The following is a 24474-nucleotide window of genomic DNA, read 5'->3' on the forward strand; positions in this document are numbered from 1 at the left end:
CCTCCCTCCCCACAAAGCAGGTGAGGAAAATGCCGGGATGGGTGTCCTCAGGGGAGCTCACAGTTTCTGAGCAGCTCCGGACACAAAAGACTGGGAAGTTGGGCCTTTTCTGCATCTCTGAGTCCTGCCCGCGGTTGAGCGGTGTGAGGAGAAGGAGCTCTGTTGCTGGATTTCAGGGCATTTTCTCCTGATGCAGCTGTGATTTCCCCCCAGATCCCTCGTGAGGACGAAATCTAGAGGTGGAGGTGGAGGCAGAAATGGCCGGTTCTCAGGTGAGCCTGGTGTCCCCGCGGAGCCGTGTCCTCTGTTTCTCCGCAGACCCTCACGTTTAGAAGCTACAGATGTGGATGCCTCAAGTTCGGGTTCTTCTCGCTTCTGCGTTCACCTGTTTTAAGATCTGGTCAGAAGTGATACTCATGGTTAGGTCTTTAGAATGCTTCTCAATGTCCCAGAGCCTACGTTCCTGTGTCCCCAACCTGGCTTCAATAGGGCATCAGTCGTCACTTTGAATTAAAGTCCCGCGAGGAGTGACAATATTCCATTGGTGGCAGATCCGGAGGCGAAGGTGTCAAGTCCGGTGATTCCTGTGGCTGATGAGGTCTGGTCCTGGGATATCAGGGAGGGAAATCAATTCTCATTCGGGCTCTCTGGATTCTCGATCAGCTGTGTGCAGCCGGGAAGCAAGAAAATGCAGACGGAAGCTCAGTGGGTATGAGTCCAGAAAAACTTGGAAACTTCTCATTCTAAGAAAGAGAGTGGGTGTGTCTTCATCTTTAGCACCTGAAAGAGATATTCCACTTAAACTTCACTAGAGGAGGGTGCCTGGGGGTCTTTGCTTACTAAGCTTGGACTGTTGGTTGAGCTCAGGTCGGGATCTCAGGGTCCTGGACTGGTATCCCCGCTTCTGGCTCTGTGCCCAGAGGGGAGTCCGCTTGACATTCTCTTTTTTTTTCTCTCCTGCCGGTCTCCATCTCCTCTAATGTATACATCAGTCTTGGGGACTGAGGGTGGTTCAGTTGGTTAAGAGTCTGCTTTCTGCCTCCAGCTCAGGTCGTGATCCTGGGGGCCTGAGATCCAGACCCATATCGGGCTCCCAGGTGGGCAGAGATCCTGTTTCTTCCTCTCCCTGTGCTTTTCTGCTTGTTTGTCGTCTCTCTCTTGCTCTGTTTGAAATAAATACAATAATTTTTTCAAAATTTTATTTATTGTGGCACCTGGGTGGCTCAGTGGGTTAAGCCTCTGCCTCCAGCTTAGGTCATCATCTCAGGGTCCTGAGATCCAGCCCCACATCGGGCTCCCAGGTGGGCAGCTGCTTCTCCCTCTTCCTCTCCTGTTCTGCCTTCATATGCTCTCTCACTTGCTCTCTTTGAAATAAATACAATCTTTGTAAAGAATTTTATTTATTTGTAAGAAAAAGAGTGAGAGCACAAGTAGGGTGAACAGTGGGCAGAGGGAGAAGGCTCCCCACTGAGCAAGGACACCCACCCCCAGCAATGTAAGAGGTGGTCCCAGGACCTTGTGTCTTGGCCTGGGCAGAAGGCTGATGCCCAATGACTGAGCCACTCAGTTGCCACTATAAATAGAATCTTTAAAGATGAAAATAAAAATAAATCTTAAAAATTATATGAAAAGAAAGGCACAAAGTAGGTATTACTAGCACAGGGACGCTGTGCCATCTTAGTGTAGTGTCTCTGTCAGAGGCTTGGGGCCCCAGACATGGGATGCATCCTTGATTGCCTGGAAGCCCGTCATGCTGGAATTCCCCTGAGGCAGGACAAAGGCAGTGGAAGTTTACTGAAGACCTAAGAGATCAACAGGCAGGGGGGCACAGGAGAGCTTGTCTTCAAGGGCTGGGTGGGGGGTTGGGGGGCAGTTCTTAAAGGGGAAAGAAGGTGAGGAATTCTGGGGAACCAGCAACTTGCTCCTTTCTGCTAACCATACCTGGTTGTCAGAAGCCCATTGGTTCCTTAGGGTCTTGGTAATTTTGAGGTCGGTCCCCTGCTGGGCCTGTCTGGACTCAGCCAAGGGGACACTGGGGCCCTTCCTCCACTCCTTTGCTCAAGCCTGCTTGCCTAAAAGCAGTCTCTACAGAAGGAAAGTGTTTGAATTGTGAATGTATACCCACGGTATTTGCACAATTAGATTTACATTCTAAATTCCTGCTTTCAGTCCACAGGAAAACAGCAGTGATGATGTGTCATTTGATGTGCATTAGGCGCTGAAAGCAATTTGTTTCCCTTCAGCTAATGGGAACTTCTCTTATTGGCTTGGTGCTGTCTGCCGGATCCTCCCCTGAAATGTTCCTATTTTCCCTCCTGTCATTTGTAAGGAACATGGGATACTGAGGAGTACGCATGAACTGTCGCGTGTCAGGTGTCAACTTCTTTCTTCTGTGTTTCTTTTGCTTGTAGGTTTGTTCTTTCTCTTTCCTTCCTTCCTTCCTCTCTTCCTTCCTTCTTTCCTTCTTTTAAATGTTTTCTCAGCTGAGAGAGAGAGAGCATGAGAGTGAGGAAAGGGAAAGAGGGAGAAGCAGATTCCCTGCTGAGTGGGGAGCTCAACTCAGGGCTCCATCCCAGGAGTCTGGGATCATGACCTGAGCTCAAGGCAGACCCTTAATCCACTGAACTCTCTGGTTCCCCTTACTTGTAGTTTCTGAGAAGGAGAACAAAGCCAAAGAGGTGTGGATAAAATTAAATGTCCTTCAACTTCCAGTCTGTTGATAAATACCTCAGAAAGGCAGAGTAGGACATTCCTCAGGGAACTCACAACTGCCTCAAAGTTAATGTTTTGTTGGAGGCAAAAAGCAGCCTTAGCCTAACAATAGACCTCCAGGATCCTGTAATTCCTCTTTAACAGATGAAAATTGCTTTGGAAACTTATTGAACTCTATCCCCCAGATGTAGCTTGGCCACCCTCCTTCAAGCTTGTGGCCCTAGAAACATGCTTCCAAATTCCTTAGAGCCTCCTGTTATCCCTCACCCCCTCCCCACCTGACAGCATAGAAGCAGTCACTGCTCACAACTTTCCTCTCCCCTTGCTTTATTTAGGATCACAGTGTTTGTACCACGGGTATCAACAATTCCTTCATCATTCACTCCAGAACCCCAATATTTCACATCGGAAACATGTCTAGAATTTCTTGACCATTAGGTCCTCTGCCACATCCCAACACTTTGTGGTGGATAAGGAGGGCTGTCACCGCTGTGTAGTCGATAGAGTTGACTTCTGGGAGTGAAAGGAGTGAAAGCTCTCAACCAGGCAGCTCTCAACCCCCTGCCCCATAGGTTTTTCTTTTTTCCCACACCCATCTCAGGGAGAAGGAAAGGTCGGATCTGGTTCTAGCTGGTGACATAAACCCCCACTTTCATCTTAGGAAACATTGTGAACTGTGTCAATGGCCACTTGGTGACTGTGGTATTTATTACAGGGACTGCTGACCTTCAGCGATGTGGCCATAGAATTCTCTGAGGAAGAGTGGAGACGCCTGACCCACAGTCAGCGGCAACTGTACCTGGATGTGATGTTGGAGAACTATGGACACCTCCTCTTCTTGGGTGAGGAAGACTCCTTCCAGATTTCCCAAACCCCACTCAGGGTTTGTTTGTTTTTTTTTAAGATTTTATTTATTTCCTTGACAGAGAGATCACAAGTAGGCAGAGAGGCAGGCAGAGAGAGAGAGCCCGATGCGGGACTCGATCCCAGGACCCTGAGATCATGACCTGAGCTGAAGGCAGCGGCTTAACCCACTGAGCCACCCAGGCACCCCCCACTCAGGGTTTTATTCCTTCCTGTGAAGACTGTCTTTTCAGAGATTTCTCTTGGAATGACTAGAATTGAGATCCAGGCAGAAAGGGAAGTAAGTAGGGCTTTGTAGATGGAGAGAAAAATCTTCATGATGTTTTTTCTCAGCCTTAGCTTCTCCTTCCTCAAGGAAGCATCATTGCCTGTGTAGATGAGTGGCAGTTCTCAACCTTTAGTGACATAGAATGGTGCTGCTCACATCTTCAACTGAAATTTCCCCTTCTGATTATCATGTCTACTACTTGGAAGTATAGGTCAGGATGATGTGAACAGTGGAAATTCCTCTTGTGTATTTTTTTTTGAAGTCTTTATTTACTTATTTGACAGAGAAGGATTACAGGTAGGCAGAGAAGTTGGCAGAGAGAGGGAAGCAGGCTCCCTGCCAAGCAGAGAGCTTGATGTGGGACTTGATCCCAGGACCCTGAAATCATGACCTAAGCTGGAGGAGGAGGCTTATCATCTTGAGCCACCCAGGTGCCTCGCCTCCTGTGTTTTTTAAAGGGACTGTTGGGGAACAGCTTTTGGGAAACCATTTTTTAGGATTGTACAGTATCATCTCTTCTCTCCTGAACACAAGACTGATGGAAAGTTAGAATTGTCAGCAAGAATTATTTTCCTTTTTCCTCATAAACAGGTCTCCTTCTGTCAAAGCCAGACGTGATCATGTTTTTGGAGCAAGAGAAGCAGCTCTGGGATGTGAAGAGAAAGGAGACCAGAGGCTTCCATCCAGGTAGGTGGTAATGAATGAGGCAGATGACCGGGGAGGTCCAAGTCTGAAGGAGGAGGGTGGACCATAATCAGTGGTTCGAGTAGCTCTCCTTGAATGAATGTCATTGGGAGACTTTCCTGGTTTAATGTCTCTCTCTTTCCAAGAGAAACTATCTGCTCTCCAACATTATCAAGTTCTTGTATTCTCTAGGGATTCTCCCAGTGATGGTCCTTCACATCCATAGGGAGAGCCAGGAGACTCTCTTTTGAGGGGGAGGGCCCCCCTAATCTGAGAGCTTTCTATTGTTGTGAGGGCCTTGGAGAAGTCATCCTATTTCTGAGGAACTGTACACCATGGCCTTTGTCAGTTCTGGTTTTCATTATGGGACAAGTAGGTTAGGGTAGTTGTATGCACACTGGGGCTTGTTGGGGAAATTACTGGAACACTGGAGACCTATTTTTAATGTTTTCTGGCTTATGCTTTCTAATGTATGGAGGCTTTAATCTTAGTCTTACAAAATTCAGTTTCAGTAACTTCATAGGATAACACAACACTGCCCTAAAATGAGAAAATGTACTGCTTTATTTCCCTTCAGATGGTTTTTTTTTTCTTTCTTTCTTTTTTTTCCTTTTTTTCCCCATATAAGCTTTGCGCAGTGGCAGTATCGTGGCCAATGAGGTTTATCCGAGGCGTGATTATTGCTAATTGAAAACTTTTTTTCCCCATATAGAAATTTCTGCTCTATGAGTTCCATTCCTCAGTGGTGAAATACTGTAATGTGTCTATTTGTTTATAAGAATTCCGACATACCGGGCGCCTGGGTGGCTCAGTGGGTTAAGCCGCTGCCTTCGGCTCATGTCATGATCTCAGGGTCCTGGGATCGAGTCCCGCATCAGGCTCTCTGCTCGGCAGGGAGCCTGCTTCCCTCTCTCTCTCTCTCTGCCTGCCTCTCCATCTACTTGTGATTTCTCTCTGTCAAATAAATAAATAAAATCTTCAAAAAAAAAAAAAAAGAATTCCGACATATCAAATGCTATTGGGGAACTAGCACATTTAGAACTTTATCTTGTAGCCTTTAAGAAATTCTCATTTATTACCTTATTTTTTAATAATTGCATCATTGTATGATTCTTCTGTGAACTTCTTTTGACTTTGTCCTATGTGTTTTCACTTTCTAATTATTTTATATGAGATTTATCTTTGATTTTTTTACATCAAATATCCTGATACGACATGGGCATGTGCGTTATAAGAAGTGAGTTAGACAATTAGAAATATTCCCATATAGTTTGTTTAAAAATTTTATTTGTTCAAGATAGAGAGAGAGAGAGAGAAAGAAAGGGAGAAAATGAGTACAGAGGAGAAGGGCAAAAGGAGAGGGAGTTGCCAGGTCCCTGCTGAGCAGGGAGCCCAGTGTGGGGCTGGATCCCAGATCCCTGAGATCATGACCTGAACTGACAGAAGATGCTTATTTGAGTGAGCCCCCAGGTACCCTAAACCTCCATGTTTGAAACCCTTGTGTTCAGTAATGCAGTGTTGCTTCATAGGAAAACAATCACGAGCTTTTTCTTCTACTTTCCTCAGAATGCATCAGAATTTAACCCCAAATATTAATTTCATATTATACAGTGTCTCTCAGCATATTTCAACATCTATGATGTTTATTTTTTCAGAAATGAAGATGTTGTTTCCTCTGTCATAATGGAATGGACTATAGGGTTACATTCTGTGGAAGAGAATGAATATATTAATACCATAATACATGTCTTTCAAGCTTTTTAAGTGTTCATAATATTCTCATTTACAGCTCTTTATGGTTGATTTTAATGAGAATTCTTTATGATACTATAGTCCATGAGACATGCTTGTTTTTCATGGGTATATGGACAGAGTTCAAAATTATGGTATATAGAAGCATCAGTGTTTTATTTATAATTTCATAGGTTGAGTTTTCTCTTACTCTGGTAATTTCCCAAGCATGTGCTTCCTTGTCTGGCTCATTCCACGACAGTAGCTAGGTATGGGTTGGGTTTTATCTGTGCAGGTTGTTAGAGGAAGAGAATTTTCAGCTCAGTATATTTCAGCATATTTCAAAACTATGTGAGTATAACTCAAAAAAGAATGAGCTTTATGCTTTTTGCTGGTAAATTCTGTGTGTTTTTGTCTTGTGTGTGTATGTCGCACATACATACTGTGTCACCCCTACTTTTTGTCTCCTTGGTGAGTGGTCAGTGAATGTCGTTCCATGTCTAGGTGAGTTGTCATCCACATGGAATTGATTTCATCATGTATTTGTGGGTGAATGTTTATTGTCTGCATGAGAGAAATACTTTTTTAATTCAGAGGAATTGTCAAACATTTTATACTCTGTATCATATTTTGGTGTGAAATACAAAAGATAAACTTTATCTAATTAATTGTAGGCTTAATACTCATAATATGTTTTGGTACCTTTGTCATTGAGTTCTGTGTCTTCTTTGAGTATTTTCATTGTGGTTACCTTAGGGATTTGTTAAAACAACTTAGCTGTAAAATGAACCTATAATTTTTATTTTTTAAAGATTTTATTTATTTATTTAACACAGAGAGAGATCACAACTAGGCAGAGAGGGGGGGGGAAGCAGGCTCCCCACTAAGGAGGGAGCCTGGGGTGGGTCTCAGTCCCAGTCCCTGAGATGCTAAACTGAACCGAAGGCAGAGGCTCAGCTGACTGAGCCACCCAGGCGTCCTGAAACAATCCTTTTAAAACTCAGTGTCAATTATATAGAAAACTCTTCTTCCTGTCTCCACCCCTGCACCCCCTCCCGACTTTGTTACCAACATCACAAATTCTTTTATGTTGTGTACTTCATGACCTACATTTCTTATTTTTTTCTTTTCTTTTTTTTTTTTTTTCCAAAACAAAGCTCTGTAGCAGAAATACATGTGACTGGTATCTCATTACAACAGGTTTGTGTAATTGTGTCCATATTTACGTTCAGCGGAGAGCTCTGTGTTCTCGTGTGGTTGCAGTTTCTGGGTAGAATCCTTTTATTTCATCTAGAAAGACTTCCTTTAATGGTTCTTGTAGGACAGATCTACTGGCAAGCTTAGAGCAGTTTTTACTTGGGAATGTCTTCGTTTCTGCCTCTGTGGAAAAGAATTTTTCTAGGTAAAGTATTGTTGGCTGTTTTTCAGTCTTTGAGTACCTGAGTACGTTATGCTGGGCCCATTCCTGTTTGGGCTGCTGAGAATCGTACTAGTGATGTTCTAGGAGCTCTTGCACAAGATAAAGTGGATTTGCCATTGTGTTTCTTGTTAGATTTGTTTGTTTGTTTATTCATTTATTTATTTATTTGACAGAGATTACAAGTAGGCAAAGAGGCAGGTAGGGAGGGGAAGCAGGCTCCCTGCTGAGCAGAAGGCTGTATGGGGGCCCCATCCCAGGACCCTGAGATCATGACCTGAGCCAAAGGTGGGGGCTTAACCCACTGAGCCACCCAGGTGCCCCTGTCATTGTGTTTCAAAATTCTCTCTCCATCTGTGGTGTTTGATGGGTTAATTACAATATGTCGTGAGTCGTCCCATTCTTTGTATGTGTTCTGCTGTATATACCATAGTTTTATAAGGAAGCAATTTGAAGAAATAAAATATGAAGGGAATCATAATGAAAAGACAGTTACTGTAGTGCACTGGATTTATCAAGCAAACTTCTCTGTGCATAAGTGGACCGTTATTGATGAAAAGCACGTTATTCAGTGGTTAACTCTATTTGTTAGGAGACCTGAAAGGATTCAGGAGCAGATGGATCTCTAGAGAGGGACAGTTATTTTCAGTGTGATTCATTTTTTCTTTTGACTCTATTTTGTACATGTAGATGGGTGTCCAAAGACAGCCAGAGTAGCAGAAGTTTCATCAGATAAACTAGCCTTTTATTTTTTGCTTATACTGCTTTGATATCAGGGTACTGCTGATATCATAGAATGGTTTTGAGTGTATTTCTCTATTTCAAAATTATAAGATTTTTTTTATTGCTACAATTTTGATAAGGATTGTCCTGAATGGTTTTTGTAAATGTTAGTTTCTTTTTCTTGCTGGGCTATCTGTGGCTCACCATCTAACACCCAGGGGTTCTACCTAATGATCGCTAATTGAACAAAGTCACTACAAATATAAAGATAAGCCACAGCTACACAATTCTCAAGGACTGTCAAGCAAATTTTACACTGTAAGTTTCTCCTGTTGTTTTGTGAGCATAGAGAGCACAAGGAGAGTTTTAGGGTTTTGATCTGCACAGAATGCAATGTGTCATATTAAGGTAAAGATAGATTTTGAAGTTCCAGACCTAAGTAGAAAGAAGCACGTGTACATACATATGTGTGTGTACCTATATCTTCAGAAGGAAAAGGAATCTTGGTTCAAACCAGGTCATTTCCAAGTTTGAAAAATGATGATTTCCTACAAGCAAAGAGATTGTACATTCATAATAGAAATAGTTTTCTCTGTATTGTACTGAATTTATGCTTCCTATATCTCATGCATCTTAGTTTGAAAATCTCTCCATATGAATCATCTCTTACATAACTGGGTTTTACTCCTGTAGGATCGACTGTTTTCTTTATTCCTGTGTTGTCCTGTTGCTTACCTACCTTGATAGAGATTTTAACAAGAGTTTCCATGGAATGACATGGTATTCAAAATTTAATTTAAATGTGAGAGTAAGGGCACCTGGGGGGCTCAGTGGGTTAAAGACTCTACCTTCAGCTCAGGTGATGATCCCAGGGTTCTGGGATCAAGTCCCACATCGGGCTCTCTCCTCTGCCGGGAGCCTGCTTCTTCCTCTCGCTCTCTCTGCCTGCCTCTCTACCTACTTGTGGTCTCTGTCTGTCAAATAAATAAATAAATAAATGTGAGTGTAATTCTCCAGGGAGCATTATAAATTCCTTTAGTTAAATTGAGACATCACTCCTTCCTTTGCGATTGGAGAAGTAAGAGTTCCTTAGTTGTTGTTATTTTCCTTTCTAGGAAGTGATGTCATCCATTTTGGTCACTTCAGTGTTAGCACTTATAAGGTAATAATGTGGAGCCTTCATGAATCATGGTATTTGTTTTTGTTTTTCTTTCTTTTTTTTTTTTTTAAACATTTATTTCAAGGAAACAGAGATGGGACAGGGCTGGGTGCTGAGTAGTTGTTCTAACTTAAACAGAACAGTGTTCTGTTAGGAGTGATGGAGCAGCCCAACAGAAGAGATTAAACAGATCTAGGCTGAAACATTGGCCTGAATTCTCCATCTGGGGAGAGGAACCCTGTCCAAGGCTACACTACTGACTCTGAATCTAGAAAAAAAATTATACTTCCTTTCTTCCCAAATCCTGTCCAGTTCTTCTGTCTCATCTTTATTTTGGTGCTGAAGGCATCACAGCTGAATTTCCCTCCTGTGTTCTGGAAACCTCTTTGTCACTGCACTCCCCCTCCCACCTAAGCCAGGCAGGCCCTTGCCTAGCCTTAGGAGTAGCTTGGACTTTTCTAGTGCCATTGTAAATGGTTGATAACAGGATCACATGAGGCCTGTGTGCATTTTAAATACAATGTTATCACCACTGCACTGGAAGAGAGGCAGAAATCCATCACTGGGCCACAGGATTAGTTAAGGCATTTGGCACTGGAAGTTGTGAGGACAGATAAAACATGATGTTGTGACAATTTGAGAGGAAGGTAAGTGCTATGGAAATGAAATATGGCAAAGTCTTGAAATGTGAACAAAGATGTGATAGAGAGGTCCTTTTGATCACTGCAAGGCCTTAGGAAGCTACTCATGATTAGCGAATGGGACAGATAACACGTTCCTGGGAAATGTGGCTGTCTGAGACATCCGATGTTTTTCTCGTGATACAATGTATTCCCTGCTGCTCCTGAGGACCAGTTCCTATTGGATGACAGAGCTAATTGTACTCTCTGAGGCCCAGATGCATGGAATGTATGGAGAGAGGGTATTGGTTGATTAAACATGGTGGGCATAGCTTAAATATGTCCAGTGACAGTAGATGTTGAAGACAAAGAAGGCTGCCGGACACTACCGGTGAGAACCAGCAATGAGTGTGTTGCGCTTCCACAAAGCGTTGGTATCCCAGGAATATAACCCAACATAGGTCTCATCCAGGATAGATGGGTGACCTTGCAAGTATGATGACCTGTGGTTGGCAGGGCATGCCCTCACTTCCATTCAGACCGGGGATGAATCTATCCTGTTCTCTGATCTGTGTGCAAGGCACTGATTCATAAAGAAGTCAGTCACCAGTTTCCAGCAGTGATGATTTCTGCTTCAAACAGCCTTCCCAACATTTGGGGTAGCTGTCCCTATGTTGTTTCAGAGCTCACGTTGTCCCTACACCCCTCTTGACCTGAGTGAAAAGAGGATTTGTATGAGTTGTAGAGACCGGTACCATTCAAGTTGGGTAGCATGGTACGCTCATATTGAACATGGGATCAGTTGAAGGATAATAGATTTTTCAGTAGCTGTTCTGCTGTGGTCAGCAATACCATGAAAGCCTGTTGTGTACATGCAGAAAAGAAGGTGGCTATGAGCATATTTACAGATCTAGTGTGTTGGTACATGCTCAGATCTTCTGAAATAGCCCAGATAACCTCGAGCATAATCTGATTTTTACATGTATTATTTCTGGGATTGTCCACCCCTGGCCATAGTGCTTATACTTGAATTTTCTTGGCCCCAGGATAACTGCCCAGCACCAGAGAGCAATCCATATTTCTTGCAGTAAAGGAGATGGTGTAAACCTGAAAAGACATAGGGATTTGACTTGAACTGTTTCTGTTCCCATTCAGGGAAACCATCCTCCCCAAGGCACCAGTCTCTCTATGCCATTGACCAGAACTATCACAAGGGCCATTCTATGTTGAAGCATATAACTGTAGCAGAGGTGGATGTGGAAGATGTTTGTGAGTGTCTCTTGTTTGAATTCTTTCACAGCGTCTGGCACAAAGGTGATGACACTTTGCCCTGAAACTGACTAGCTGGGGCGCCTGGGTGGCTCAGTGGGTTAAGCCACTGCCTTCGGCTCGGGTCATGATCTCAGGGTCCTGGGATCGAGTCCCGCATCGGGCTCTCTGCTCAGCAGGGAGCCTGCTTCCTCCTCTCTCTCTCTGCCTGCCTCTCTGCCTACTTGTGATCTCTCTCTCTCAAATAAATAAATAAAATCTTAAAAAAAAAAAAAAGAAAGAAACTGACTGGCTGTTTCAAGGAAGCCCTAAAATTGAGCATTACCTTAATCTTAGTGCATGCGGATCTTCTGCTGCATGCATTGGCATCCTGATAAAGATGGCTTAAGCCTGCAATTGTTTCCAATTATCCAATAAAAGTAGTCAAATACAGATTTATCGTGAGAATGATATATTTAGCACTATATAATCTATAACATGTATTAATGTCTTTCATGTGTTTCTTAACTTTAAAAAGTGTTTACATAAGTTCCAGATCAGTTTAAAATAAAGAAAACATATATTCATTCATTTTACAGAAAGCTCAGGTGAGAGACAGGGGAGGGACAGAGGGAGAGGGAGAGAGAATCTCCGAGTGACTCTCTGGTGAGCTTGCAGCCTGACACAGGGCTCAGTCTCAGGACCCTGAGACTGCGATCATGACCTGATCTGAAATGAAGAGTTGGAAGTTTAACCCAATAAGCACCCAGGAACCCCACTTTTTTTTTTTTAAAGCATCATTCATTTTAGAGCACACTAGTGAGTAGAGTGAAGACACAGAGAGAGAGAGAATCTTGAAGCAGACTCGCTGCTGAGTGGAGAGCTGATGACATGATCGAACCCAGGACCCTGACATGAACTTAGCTGTAATGAAGAGTGGCCACTTAACCAACTGAGCCACCCCAGAACCCTTGTTCCCATTCACCTAAATTTGGATTGCTTTCAATCAGGAACGTGAACAAAAGTGTATCAGGGGTGATCTCAGCTCAGTGCTTGGTCAGTGCTTACGGCTTGGTTTTCTCCCCAGAAGCCTGTAAGAGAAGCTCTGAGGTTGTCCAGGGTTTCTGTTCAGGCTTCTAGTGGCGCAGGAATGGAGTCTAGCATCAGCCATGGGAAGTGACTTAGAACGTGCATAGCTACCCAGACAGAGAACAGAGAATGTTCTAGTCCAGAGCATTGGATGTACACCCAAGTCAGTTACAGGTGCTGACAATTCTCCATAGCCAGGTAGGTTCATCTACACAGGAGAATAGGCAATCAGTGGATATTGTGTGTAATGGAGCCCCACCCACACTGACAGCTATTGGGTGAAAGATTTCTACCATGACTTTGGATGAATGCTACTTTCTTAGGTTCACAGAGTGGCCAGGGATGTGTCTTTGGTGGTATGTTGTGTGTCTTGGGTATCTTCCAGATCTTTGCAGTTGTTCCTGTGGCCAATGGCTGGAAGATCTTAAAGTCAGACCTTCCAGGTACATTGACTTTGGGATCTACCCTGCATGTGACTGTATAGCAGTGCCAGGTGAGCAGCAAAAGATCATGAAGGGAAATGTATCTGTACTGTGGTGGATATCTGAGCCAAATCACACATGTGCCTTATACAGTATTGTCACTCTTCCTTGAATTCATGTGGTGACCTAGTAATCTATGTGAGCATTTCCTTGATTGCCGTTTTAGTTATAATGGTCATTCCACTCATATTTGTGTATAAGAAAGCTTGGTAGTATAGTGATAGCATCTTTTTTTTTTTTTTTAAAGATTTTATTTATTTATTTGACAGAGAGAGATCACAGGTAGGAAGAGAGGCAGGCAGAGAGAGAGAGGAGGAAGCAGGCTCCCTGCTGAGCAGAGAGCCCGATGCGGGACTCGATCCCAGGACCCTGAGATCATGACCTGAGCCGAAGGCAGCGGCTTAACCCACTGAGCCACCCAGGCGCATCTTGATCTTGGGTCAAGGACAGGTGAGTTGATTGTACAGGAAAACAGATGGTCTATTTTCATGGCCAAGGATCGGGCATATATGCTAGATGTTCCTTGAAGATACTGAGGTTTCCTATGCTCGGAGTCTCCAGCACAAACCCACCGCATGTGCAGTGTGTCCCTGTATGAGTTGGGAGTGGGTGGCTGGCCAGCGGAATTAGTGTGATGAAGACGTTTATGATGCTTGCTGTGTCGTGAGCCATAAGACACTTGGAATTTGACCTGGGAACCTCTTGTCTTCTGCCCATATTGGAACACTGTTATAGACCAATGGGTTACAGTATATAATGTGTGTCATCTTGGAATTCTTATATTTATTAAGATTGTCTGTGGACTTTATTCAAAACAAAATAGACATTCATAGGTCTGTTTCTTGTTTGTTCATTTAAGTTGTTGTTTTGGTTGTACACATAAATGAATACATATAGTATTTGTATGTCACTTAGTTCACATCGCATAATACCTTCTGGGTCAAACCACATTATCAGAAATGACAAGACAGAATGAAAAGAGCTGAAAGAGACACAAATACAATGTATAGCCTGAATGTTACCAGTGTGGAATGGAGAAGGATGATGGGTAACATGAGGAAGTGGGAATGGGAAGTACAGGCTTCCGTGGGGTGAAAAGAATGCAGGGACCTCCTCCAATGGTTTTCCCATAGCATTTTATGGTGCCAAATATTAGCTACTATTGGTGAGTATAGCAGCACCTATAGAGTTGTTAAATCCGCCTGTTGTACACCTAATGTAATGGGACATTGTAAAGTATATATTAATAGAAAGGAAATCCAGGTAGATACCAAGAAGTATATACATATGTAGATTAGTGTCTTACGAAGTTGCAGGTAAAGAAAACTAACCCTACTCTTCCAAAGAAGCTAATCCTAAGTATTCATAGTAGGATAAAGTCCTAGGAAAGCAAACTGATCTGTATCACAGTGGATATCAACGTTCCTTAATGTAGAAAGGAAGGGACAGGGAAAGAGAAGCATGTGACCAGCAGAGCAAAGAAGGGAACTGCAAGACAAATAAGAGCCTGTGGTCCTCACAGGGAGCCCAAGAAGAGCAGCCCATGTCGTACATGAAAGAACAGTCATTTCTCTGAGAGATTCTTAACTCCCATTTCCTTGAATTTGGTCTCTCTCATCTCACCACTGAGGGGCATCAGGAAGGCTTTTCTTTGGAAGTGGATTCTTTGGGGAAGACCAGAAAGTGCAACCAGCTTGTATAACTGTGTTCATTTTAGGCAAAGTCAGTTTTCAGAACTAAGTCTAGGTTCAAAGAAGTGATCCTGTAGCCTGAAGACATGGGTACTAGTAAAAATGCAGGCGAAACTTGAAATTGATAAAGGCCATGGATGCAGTGGGCTCCAAGCTACAAAATGCAGCGTTGCAGCCAGAAGCAGATTGCACCTGCATTTCTTGTGAAGGAGGGAGCTGTTTCCATGAATATGGGAGCATGGAAAATTGAAGAAGGAAAACTAAGAGGAGGTCCAGAGAAGAGTGATTGGGTTAAGTTTGTTATGCAGGAGTAGGGTTGGCTTGAATGAAGAGTGAAGGGAAGCGAAGGACTCCATACTCACCTGGATGCTCTGCCCCCTTTTTAGGAACCTTTGAAACTATCGTGATTCAGTCTGATTCTTTGGTTCATGGTTAGGAAATCAGTCTTAATAACTTGTCTAATTTTAGGAATTCCCTGCTTTGTTTTGTTTTTGTTTGTTTTTTTCATAAATTTCCCTATTTGGGGGTGCTGGGTAGCTCAGTGGGTTAAAGCCTCTCCTTCAGCTCAGGTCATGATTCCAGGGTCCTGGGATCGAGCCCGACGTTGGGCTCTGTGCTCAGTGGGGTTCCTGCTTTTCCCTTTCTCTCTGCCTGCCTCTATGCCTACTTGTGATCTCTGTCTGAAGTAAATAAATTAAATTAAAACAAAACCAAATTTCCCTATTTATTGTTATGTAATGGCTTATGGAATTAAAGCATTGCCAGTTTTGTTTTATTGATTGAAAGGGGCATTACTTTCTGTGTTCCATTAATGTTAACCTTTTACTTAAGACTTTTCTTTATTTCATTCCTCTACTAAATTTCATCCTGGTCTCTTCCTTTTTTAGTTCCTTGGTGGAAATTAAGTTGTTTATTCCAAGAATTTTCTTAGCTCTGTATTGTATAACATGAACAACATGGGAAATGGAAAGTCTAGCAGGGAAAAACTGGCAGAAATAAACAATACAAACAATGACCAAAAGCAGTAAAAAAATTAAAATGATGATTTTTAGGCATTTCTAGGCATTTCTGTAATCATGTCAGGTGTGAACAAGGAGTTTTACTGTTTCTTTTTCAGTTTAGATTCCTTTACTCTATTTTTGGTTGCATAATTGTTCTGACTGGAGTGTCCAGTACTCTACTCAAAGGCAGTGGTGGGGTCACTTCATTACCTGCTGATGATAGAGGAGAAGCTTGCAGACGGTCCCTACTGAATAGGTTTCATCCTTTCATACATCTGTGGCATTCATTCGGTTGGGGCTTCCTTCCTTCTCTACTTTGAGTGCTTTTAACATGACATGTTGTGTAGTATGCCCATATTTGTATTCTGTCTCCCTTAATGTGATCGTGTCATTTTTCGCCTTCATTCTGTTAATATGGAGTCTTGAATTTATGGTTTTATATATGTTGGAGAGCTCTTAATTCTAGGTCCATTTCCCACTGGATTATCTTGTAAAAAGGGAAAATGTGTGTTTGATTCAGTTTACTCTCTTTTATTGGGGAATTTGAGTGAATATGCCTTACAGGTAGAATTTTGCAAACTTTGTGATTTCTAGTGTCTTCGTCTGGCTTGCAGGAGCTGGGAATGCTGGTGCCACAGAGAGAGTTCTGCTAGTTTCTCTGATCTTCACACCTTGGAAATGTTTGAGGAGATTTGCAGTCCTTTCTCCTTCAGTGTCTGTTTGAATATCCAGTGAACTCATCTGGCACACATTTTTTGTTTGTTAGATTTTTTTCATCTATTCCTCTTTCATTCGGCTTCCTAGTTGCAGATCTGTTGAGATGTTTTCTATTTTCCTGTGTGATCCAGTCTAAATTTGTTACACCTTTTCTGAAATTTGTACTTGTCTTTTAGTATGAATTTGTGGGCACTGATTATCCACTGTTGCCTCTTACAATTATTTTATTCCTACAGTTATACTGTGTCTGCTTTCACTTCTTCACTTATCATTATAGTTAGTCTTTTTTTCTGTTATTCTTCATTTAGTTAATCAGCTGCCAGTGTTGTTGATCTTTTCCACCAAACAACTCTTCCTGTGCTTGATATGTTCCTGTTTTTACTGTACTCCATTTGATTCAGTTCAGTTTTCTGTTTCCATATTCTCCATTTTTCTGCTAATTTTGAGGTCATCTGATCCTTTTTCTGATTGTTAGAGATACTTGAAAGTGATTTCTGCTACATCATGACCATATCACAGAATTATCTATTAGGATATATGGTCAATATGTTGTGTGCCATGTTATATATCTATGGAGAAATGAGGTCCTGGTGACTCCTTGTCAGCCATCTTTCTGACATTGTCTGTTTGACTTGATGCTTCTTCATTAGAAGTCTTCAGTATATTCTTCTGATTATAGTAAGTGCAATGGTTTTACTTTTATATGGTATCTTTCAGCTGTATCTTCACATGACACCAAGAATTTCCTGCTGAAGTGGAGCATAGAAGGTTCTTTCCAGAATGGATCAATGCACAGTTACAAAGATAGTGCTGTTGAGATTTTACACTTACACACAGACTGGGACCATGATGGCGGGAGTGAAGGGCATCAGAAAAATTCTGGACGATACACCCAAACCAAGACAATTGCCCTTAATGAGAATCTCACTGCCCCAAGTGGTGAAGGATATAAACCGCTGCAGAAAACCTCCATTTTTAAGTCAACTGTTTCTGCAGAGCAGTGTGTTTCTGTCAGCACAAGCTCCAATCAAATATTAAATCATAGCGATTTTTGGACATACCATTTGGCAGATCTGGAAAGTAACCTAGTCCATGCTGAAAGTAATGATTTGAGCCATTTAGAAAATAGGACTGACCTGACCTTAAGTCAGAGATTTAGAAATGAAGAACAAAGTGCTCAGTGGGATCCATTCGAGAGGCGCTTCAGTGATGAGTCAACCCTCCAGAATGACCAGAGGCTTCTCACTGGAGACAGAATTGCTCAGTGCACTGAATCTGTGAAAACATTGAACCAGGGCTCCAGGGTTCACAGATGTGTCAGGGCTAGGTTTACAGAGAGCCATTATGAATGTGATAAATGTGGGGAAGGCTTTCATCCAAGCTCTAACCTCAGTATACATAAGGGTCAGCATTTGGGAGACAGTCCTCATAAATACAGTGAATGTGGGAAAGCTTGTAACCAGTCCTCCATTGTTGGTGATCATCAGAGAATTCATGAGGGAAAAAAACCATTCACATTTAATAAACCAGGGACCATGTTTAGTCAGTCATCAAGCCTAAACATCAATGAGATAATCCCTTTGGAAAGGAAACCTATATTTTTAAGGAATGTGGTAAATCCTTTGACTGCCATTCAATACTATCTCAACATCAGCAAATGCATACTGGAGTAAAAATACACAAATGTGAAGAAGGTGTTCAAACATTTAATGACTATTCATCAAAAAATGGACATTCGCAGATCTATTCTGGAGAGAAACCCTACAAATGTCAAGAATACGGCAAGGCTTTTAACAATCACTCAGGTCTTAATAGACATCACAGAATTCATAATAGAGAGAAACCTTACCAATGTCAAGAATGTGGAAAAGCCTTTTGTGACAGGTCAACCCTTACTCAACATCACAGAACTCATACTGGAGAGAAACCGTACCAATGTCAGGAATGTGGCAAGGCCTTTAACCACAGCTCAGTCCTTGCTAAACATTACAGACTTCATACTGGAGAGAAACCTTACCAACATCAAAAATGTTGTTAGGCCTTTACAGGCACTTGGTCCTCACTAACCATCATAATATTCATATGGGATAGATGGCTTATCAGTGTATAGAATGTAAGAGTGGGGCACCTGGGTGGCTCAGGTGGTTATGCGGCTCAGGTCATGATCCAGGGTCCCGGGGTTCAGCTCTGCATCAGGCTCCCTGCTCAGCGGGCAGCCTGCTTCTCCCTCTCCCCCTGCCTGACCCTCCTCTCTACTTGTGCTCTCTCTTCATCTCTCTATCAAATAAAATAAAATCTTGGAGAATGAAAGAAAGAAAGAACGTGAGCAAAATTGGTTAAAGAGTACTCACTGATTCATGCCTACGAGAGAATTCATATTAGACAATAGCCTCCCAAATACAGCCAGTGTGGCAAGGCCTTTGTCCAATATGCACGCCTTCTAAACTGAGAATTCATACTAGAAAGACACCAGATGAATAATGCGGCCAAATCTCTAGCAGGCACACAACCTTACTACACATCATGGAATTCATACTGCAGAGAAAATTAGGGATGTAATGAATGCGAGAGAGTGCCTAAGGACTGCTCCCTCCTCACTCTGTACGAGATATTTTAAATAGGAGAGTAAGTGTACAAATGCTGAGAATGTATCTGACCTCTCAGTGGGACTCCCAACTTTCTTAACATCGTTGTTTTCATATAGGAATGAAAGTGTGAAATGTAAAGAATGTGGCCAACTGGAATTCAGTGCTTACTCAGTATGTCAAATGCATAGTAGATTCAAACCCTTGGAACAATGTGAATATGGAGAGGCCTTCATTTTAGTATACATTGGAACACACTCCAGAGTGTGCATTAAGGAAAGTCCATTGGAATTTAGCAATGTTTTGAAAACTATTGAATTAAACATCAGATGCCAATGAATGTTACAGAAATCAAGCCAATGGAATACATTATTCACCCTACTGAGACATTACCCTGCATGAAAATAGTGATTATAAGGAGAAATCAGACTGGAACACTTAGCAAATGTATATGGTAGTCTGTTGAAGAGATTTAGGGGATGGACTTTTTTTTTTTAAAGATTTTATTTATTCGTCAGAGATCACAAGTAGGCAGAGAGGCAGGCAGAGAGAGAGAGAGGAGGAAGCAGGCTCTCCGCGGAGCAGACAGCCCGATGCGGGGCTCGATCCCAGGACCCTGGGATCATGACTGAGCCAAAGGCAGAGGCTTAACCCACTGAGCCACCCAGGCGCCCCGGGGATGGACTTTTTCATACATATAAGGATTTCAGTATTTTTTAATTTTTCAATTAACCCTATTTGAGATTTGTTACTAACAATATTAATGTGTTTCCTCTGAAATCACTCCAGAAGATTCCTCTGTTCTTCATCGGTGTGTAATAACATGGGGCTGATTGTTGCTACGTCAAAGATATTAGATGTCCTGCTCCATTAAGTGGGACTCATGTATACCTAATTTTCCATGGAAGATGACCGTATGATATACAACATATGAAGTACATCTCAATGGAGATGGTGCTTATGGTTATAACACTGATTTAAGATTCCATGGGATGGGTGTTAAGAGCACACACTTCTGCATGTATTGAAACTAAAGAACTTCCTCAGTGTTAGATGTAGGAGGTTTTCCTAATAGTTCTTTAAGGAAAAAGATAACCGTGCAGGAAACTATGAATGTATCTTCCTAAGTGCAATCGCTAGAGAGTATGACTTGATGTGATTAAATGAGGAAATCATGGCAGATGACTGCAGGAGAGTAGCTAACTCTTCCTACAATGCCATACCATTGTACATACACATTTCTGCGAAATGTACCTCAATCGTGAAATTTTGGGAAATAGGTACTCCTACATCCTTCTGACAACACTTGAATGCTTTTGCACATGTGTGTTCTGTATTTCAAATGGAGACAATAGAGTGGATTTGATATACATTACTCAGTGTATGTATGATGCTAATATATTTTTATTAATAAAACAGTGGTGTTTTTTCTTTAAAAGATTTAATTTATTTTGTTGACAGAAAGGGATCACAGGTAGGCAGAGAGGCAGGCAGAGTGAGAAGAGGAAGCAGGCTCTCTGTGGAGCAGAGCGCTCAGTGTGGGGTTGGATCCCAAGACCCTGCGATCTCTGTGTCTGAGTGGATTGTTATTGGTGAAAGGCACATTATTCAATGGTTAACTGTGTGTGTTAGCAGACCTGAAAGGATTCAGGGGCAGATGGATCTCTAGAGAGGGACAGTTATTTTCAGTATGATTCGTTTTTTCTTTCTTTTTTTTTTTAAGATTTTTTATTTATTTATTTGACAGAGAGAGATAACAAGTAGGCAGAGAGGCAGGCACAGAGAGAGGAGGAAGCAGGCTTCCTGCTGAGCAGAGAGCCCGATGCGGGACTCGATCCCAGGACCCTGAGATCATGACCTGAACTGAAGGGAGCAGCTTAACCCACTGAGTCACCCAGGTGCCCCGTTTTTTCTTTTGACTCTATTTTGCACATGTAGATGGACATCCAAAGAAAGCCAGAGTAGCAAAAGTTTCATTACATAAACTAGCCTTTTATCTTTTGTTTATACTGCTTAGATATCAGCGTACTGCTGACTTCACAGAATGGTTTTCGGTGTATTTCTCTATTTCAAAATTGTAAGATTTTTTTTATTGCTAAGTTTTTGATAAGGATTGTCAGAATGATTTTGGTAAATGTTATTTTCTTTCTCTTGTCCTGAACCATGGCTCGCCATCTAATGCCCAGGGGTTCTACCTAATGATTGCTAATTGAACAAAGTCACTACACATATAATAATAAGCCGTAGTTACACAATTCTCAAGGATGATCAATCAAATTTTAGCCTGTATGTTTCTTCTGTTGTTCTGTGAGCATAGAGAACACAAGCAGAGATTTAGGGTTTTGATCTGCACAGAATTCAATGTATCATATTAAGCTAAAGACAGATTTTGCAGTCCCAAATCTAACTAGGAAGAAGCACATGTACATACATATGTGTGTGTACCTGTATCTTCAGAAGGAAAGTGAATCTTGGTTCAAACCAGGTCATTTCCAAGTTTGAACATTAATGATTTCTTAGCAAGCAAAGAAATTCTAGATTCATAATAGAAATAGTTTTCTTCTCTATATTGTATTGAATTTATGCTTCCTACATCTGATGTATCTTAGTTTTAGAATCTCCCCCATGTGAATTGTCCCTTACATAACTGGGTTTTACTCCTGTAGGATCTACTCTGTTTTCCTTATTCCTGTGTCAACCTGTTGCTTACCTACCTTGATAGAGATTTTAACAAGAATTTCCATGGAATGACATGGTATTCAAAATTTAATTTAAATGTGAGAGTAATTCTCCAGGGGGAATTATAAATTCCATGTAGTTAAATTGAGACTTCAGTCCTTCCTTTGCAGTTGGAGGAGTAAGAGTTCCTTAGTTATTCTTCTTTTCTCTTCTAGGAAGTGACGTCATCCATGTTGATCACTTCGGTGTCAGCATTTGATTAGGTAAAAATGTGGAGAGTTCATGAATCTTCGTATTTGTTTCTGTTTTTCTTTTTTAACACTTCCTTGAAGGAAACAAAATGGGACAGGGCTGGGTGCTGAGTAGTTGTTCTAACTTAAACAGGACACAGTGTTCTGTTAAGAGTGATGGAGTAGCCCAACAGAAGAGATGAAACAGATCTAGGCTGAAACATTGGCCAGGATTCTTCATCTGGGGAGAGGACCCCTGTCCAAGGCTACACTACTGACTCTGAATCTAGAAAGAAAAATTGTACTTCCTTTCTTCCCAAATGCTGTCCTCTTCTTCTGTCTCATCTCTATTTCAGGGGTGGAGGCATCACAGGTGACTTTCCCTCCTGTGTTCTGGAAACCTCTTTGTAACTGCACGCCCCCTTTCACCTAAGCCATGCAGACCGTTGCCTAGCCTTAGGAATAGCTTGGAGTTTTCTAATGCCACTGTAAATGGTTTATAACAGGATCACGTGAAGCTGTATGTCTGTTTTAAATACAATGTTGTCACCACTGCACTGGAAGAAAAGCAAAAAACCATTACTAGACCACAGGATTAGTTTAGGCACTTGGCACTGGAAATTGTGAGGACAGATAAGACATGATGTTGCAACAGTTTGAGAGGAAGGTAAGTGCTATGAAAATGAAATATGGCGAACTCTTGAAATGTGAGCAGAGATGTGGTAAAGAGGTCCCTTTGGTCACTGCAAGGCCTTAGGAAGCTACTCATGATGAGCTAATGGGACAAAGAAGCATTCCTGGGAAATATGGGTGTCTGGGACGTCTGATGCTTTTCTCATGATGTAGTGTATTCCCTGCTGGTCTTGAGGACCAGTTGCTATTGGATGCCATTGATAATTGTACTCTCTGAGGCCCAGATGCATGGAGTGTGTGGAGAGGGGGTATTAGTTGATTTAAACATGGTGAGCATAGCTTAAAGATGTCACATGACAGAGTTGATGTTGAGGATGAAGAAGGCTGCTGCCTTACATTACCGTGTCAGTAGCTCAGGGGTGCAGCCCCCCACATTTCCTTTCTTACCCATTGTCAGGTGACTGTCTAGGGTCCAGATCTTGTGAACCTACATCTGGGGACACCTTCATAGTCGGGTTCCTCAGGAAAGGTAGTAGCCCTTGAGTAATGTAGTGAGATACTCAGGTGTGTCATCTTGGTTCTCCAGGTGTGAACCTGGACTCCTGTGTGTTGGTCCTTTCCTGTATTGCACCTTGGATGCCTGACCTTTGTTTCTAGAATGGAGGAACCAACCAGAAAACCACTCAGGCTACATATGTGTGGTGTGGGCTGGAATGTTGACTTTGAAGTGTCTGTTCATGGAAGCTGTTCTGTGTGTGAGCTCGGCTGGATGAACCATTGGCATGTCAAGAAGGAAAAAGAATCCAAACCCAGGTCACCTTCTAGAAGGGCCTCCTTCTACTTTGTCCTGTGTGCCTCATGTTCCTATGTAGGTCAGCCAGATTCAAACCCTGACTCTACCAGTGGTGAGAGGCTCCTATACCTTCCTTTATCTACATCATTTCTTTCAAAGTCAATAAATGAAAAAATAAATCATTTCTTTCAGTACAAGGAGAATAGTATTAGCCCTAACCCATTGGATCCAGAGCATTGAATACACTAAGAGCAGATTCAGTAACCGTGGGACATACGTTGTTTGCAGTATGTAGAGGATGGTGTCAGATGCTAGTGATTATTTTGGATTTTCTTTTTAATCATTAAAAAGTAGCCCATAAGTGGTGTTTCATAATGAATCCTCTCTGAGTGGCAGTAGTACACCTTGTAAAAAGAAAAAATACTCCATGTGCATTTGAAACATGGAAGTATCTGTCTGATGCCAGTTTTTATTGGAATCCTGTGGAATTTCTCTTGTATCTGTGCATTCCTTTCTGAAATGGCAGGAAGGCAAGTATTAGTGGTTTTATTCTCTATCTGAATGTAGCCAACTGTTTGGCATTCCTTCTAGAGGTATCCCATGGACCTTCAAAGCTTCTGGTATAAACCATGCATGATCATTTTGGATATAAACTTACTCTGTTTGAGCACAGAGGGCTAGACATTTGTCCATGGACATGTGTGGACTCCTGAGTGCCTCCAAAACCTATGCTGGGAATTCCGTGATCAGCTAGGGTCAGAGGTGATGCTGAACATGTGGCAGTACCAAAGGCCATTCTCTGTTGCTGGGCAGCACTATAGGCTAGGCTCTGTGGCTGTCCAGGTTCACTGATGAGTCTCCCTGCTCATGCAGAGCAAGATGTTATGCTCAGTGCTTGGTCCGTGCTGCTGGATTGGTTTTCTCCCCAGAAGCCTGTAAGAGAGGCTCTGAGGTTGTCTAGGGTCTTTCTTCAGGCTTCTAGTGGAGCAGGAATGGAGGCTAGCATCAGCCATGGGAAGCGACTTAGAACGTGCATAGCTATCCAGATAGAGAACATAGAATGTTCTAGTTCAAAACATTGGCTAGACACCCAGGTCAGTCACAGGTGCTCACTATTCCCCATAGTCAGGTCAGTTCATCTACACAGG

At 42.2% G+C, this 24474-nt stretch overlaps 1 protein-coding gene and 1 non-coding gene across 2 annotated transcripts in view; both read left to right on the forward strand.

The window, feature by feature from the left end:
- The first annotated feature begins 257 nt into the window (after nt 1-257).
- The window catches only part of LOC116580074 (zinc finger protein 723-like), a 30618-nt gene continuing 6401 nt past the window's right edge, over nt 258-24474 (forward strand). Inside the window, exons 1-6 of the mRNA XM_032326104.1 lie at nt 258-272; nt 3428-3554; nt 4436-4535; nt 10202-10257; nt 11334-11447; nt 12901-13008. Of these exons, the coding sequence (XP_032181995.1) occupies nt 258-272; nt 3428-3554; nt 4436-4535; nt 10202-10257; nt 11334-11447; nt 12901-13008 (520 nt within the window). The remainder of the gene's footprint in view (nt 273-3427; nt 3555-4435; nt 4536-10201; nt 10258-11333; nt 11448-12900; nt 13009-24474) is intronic.
- Nucleotides 5155-5300, forward strand: LOC116580397. The gene has a single exon (XR_004281642.1). It is a non-coding gene; the product is annotated as a U4 spliceosomal RNA (small nuclear RNA).

The sequence above is a fragment of the Mustela erminea genome, chromosome 19, assembly GCF_009829155.1.
Source record: "Mustela erminea isolate mMusErm1 chromosome 19, mMusErm1.Pri, whole genome shotgun sequence".
In the NCBI taxonomy this organism is placed as follows: Eukaryota; Metazoa; Chordata; class Mammalia; order Carnivora; family Mustelidae; genus Mustela; species Mustela erminea.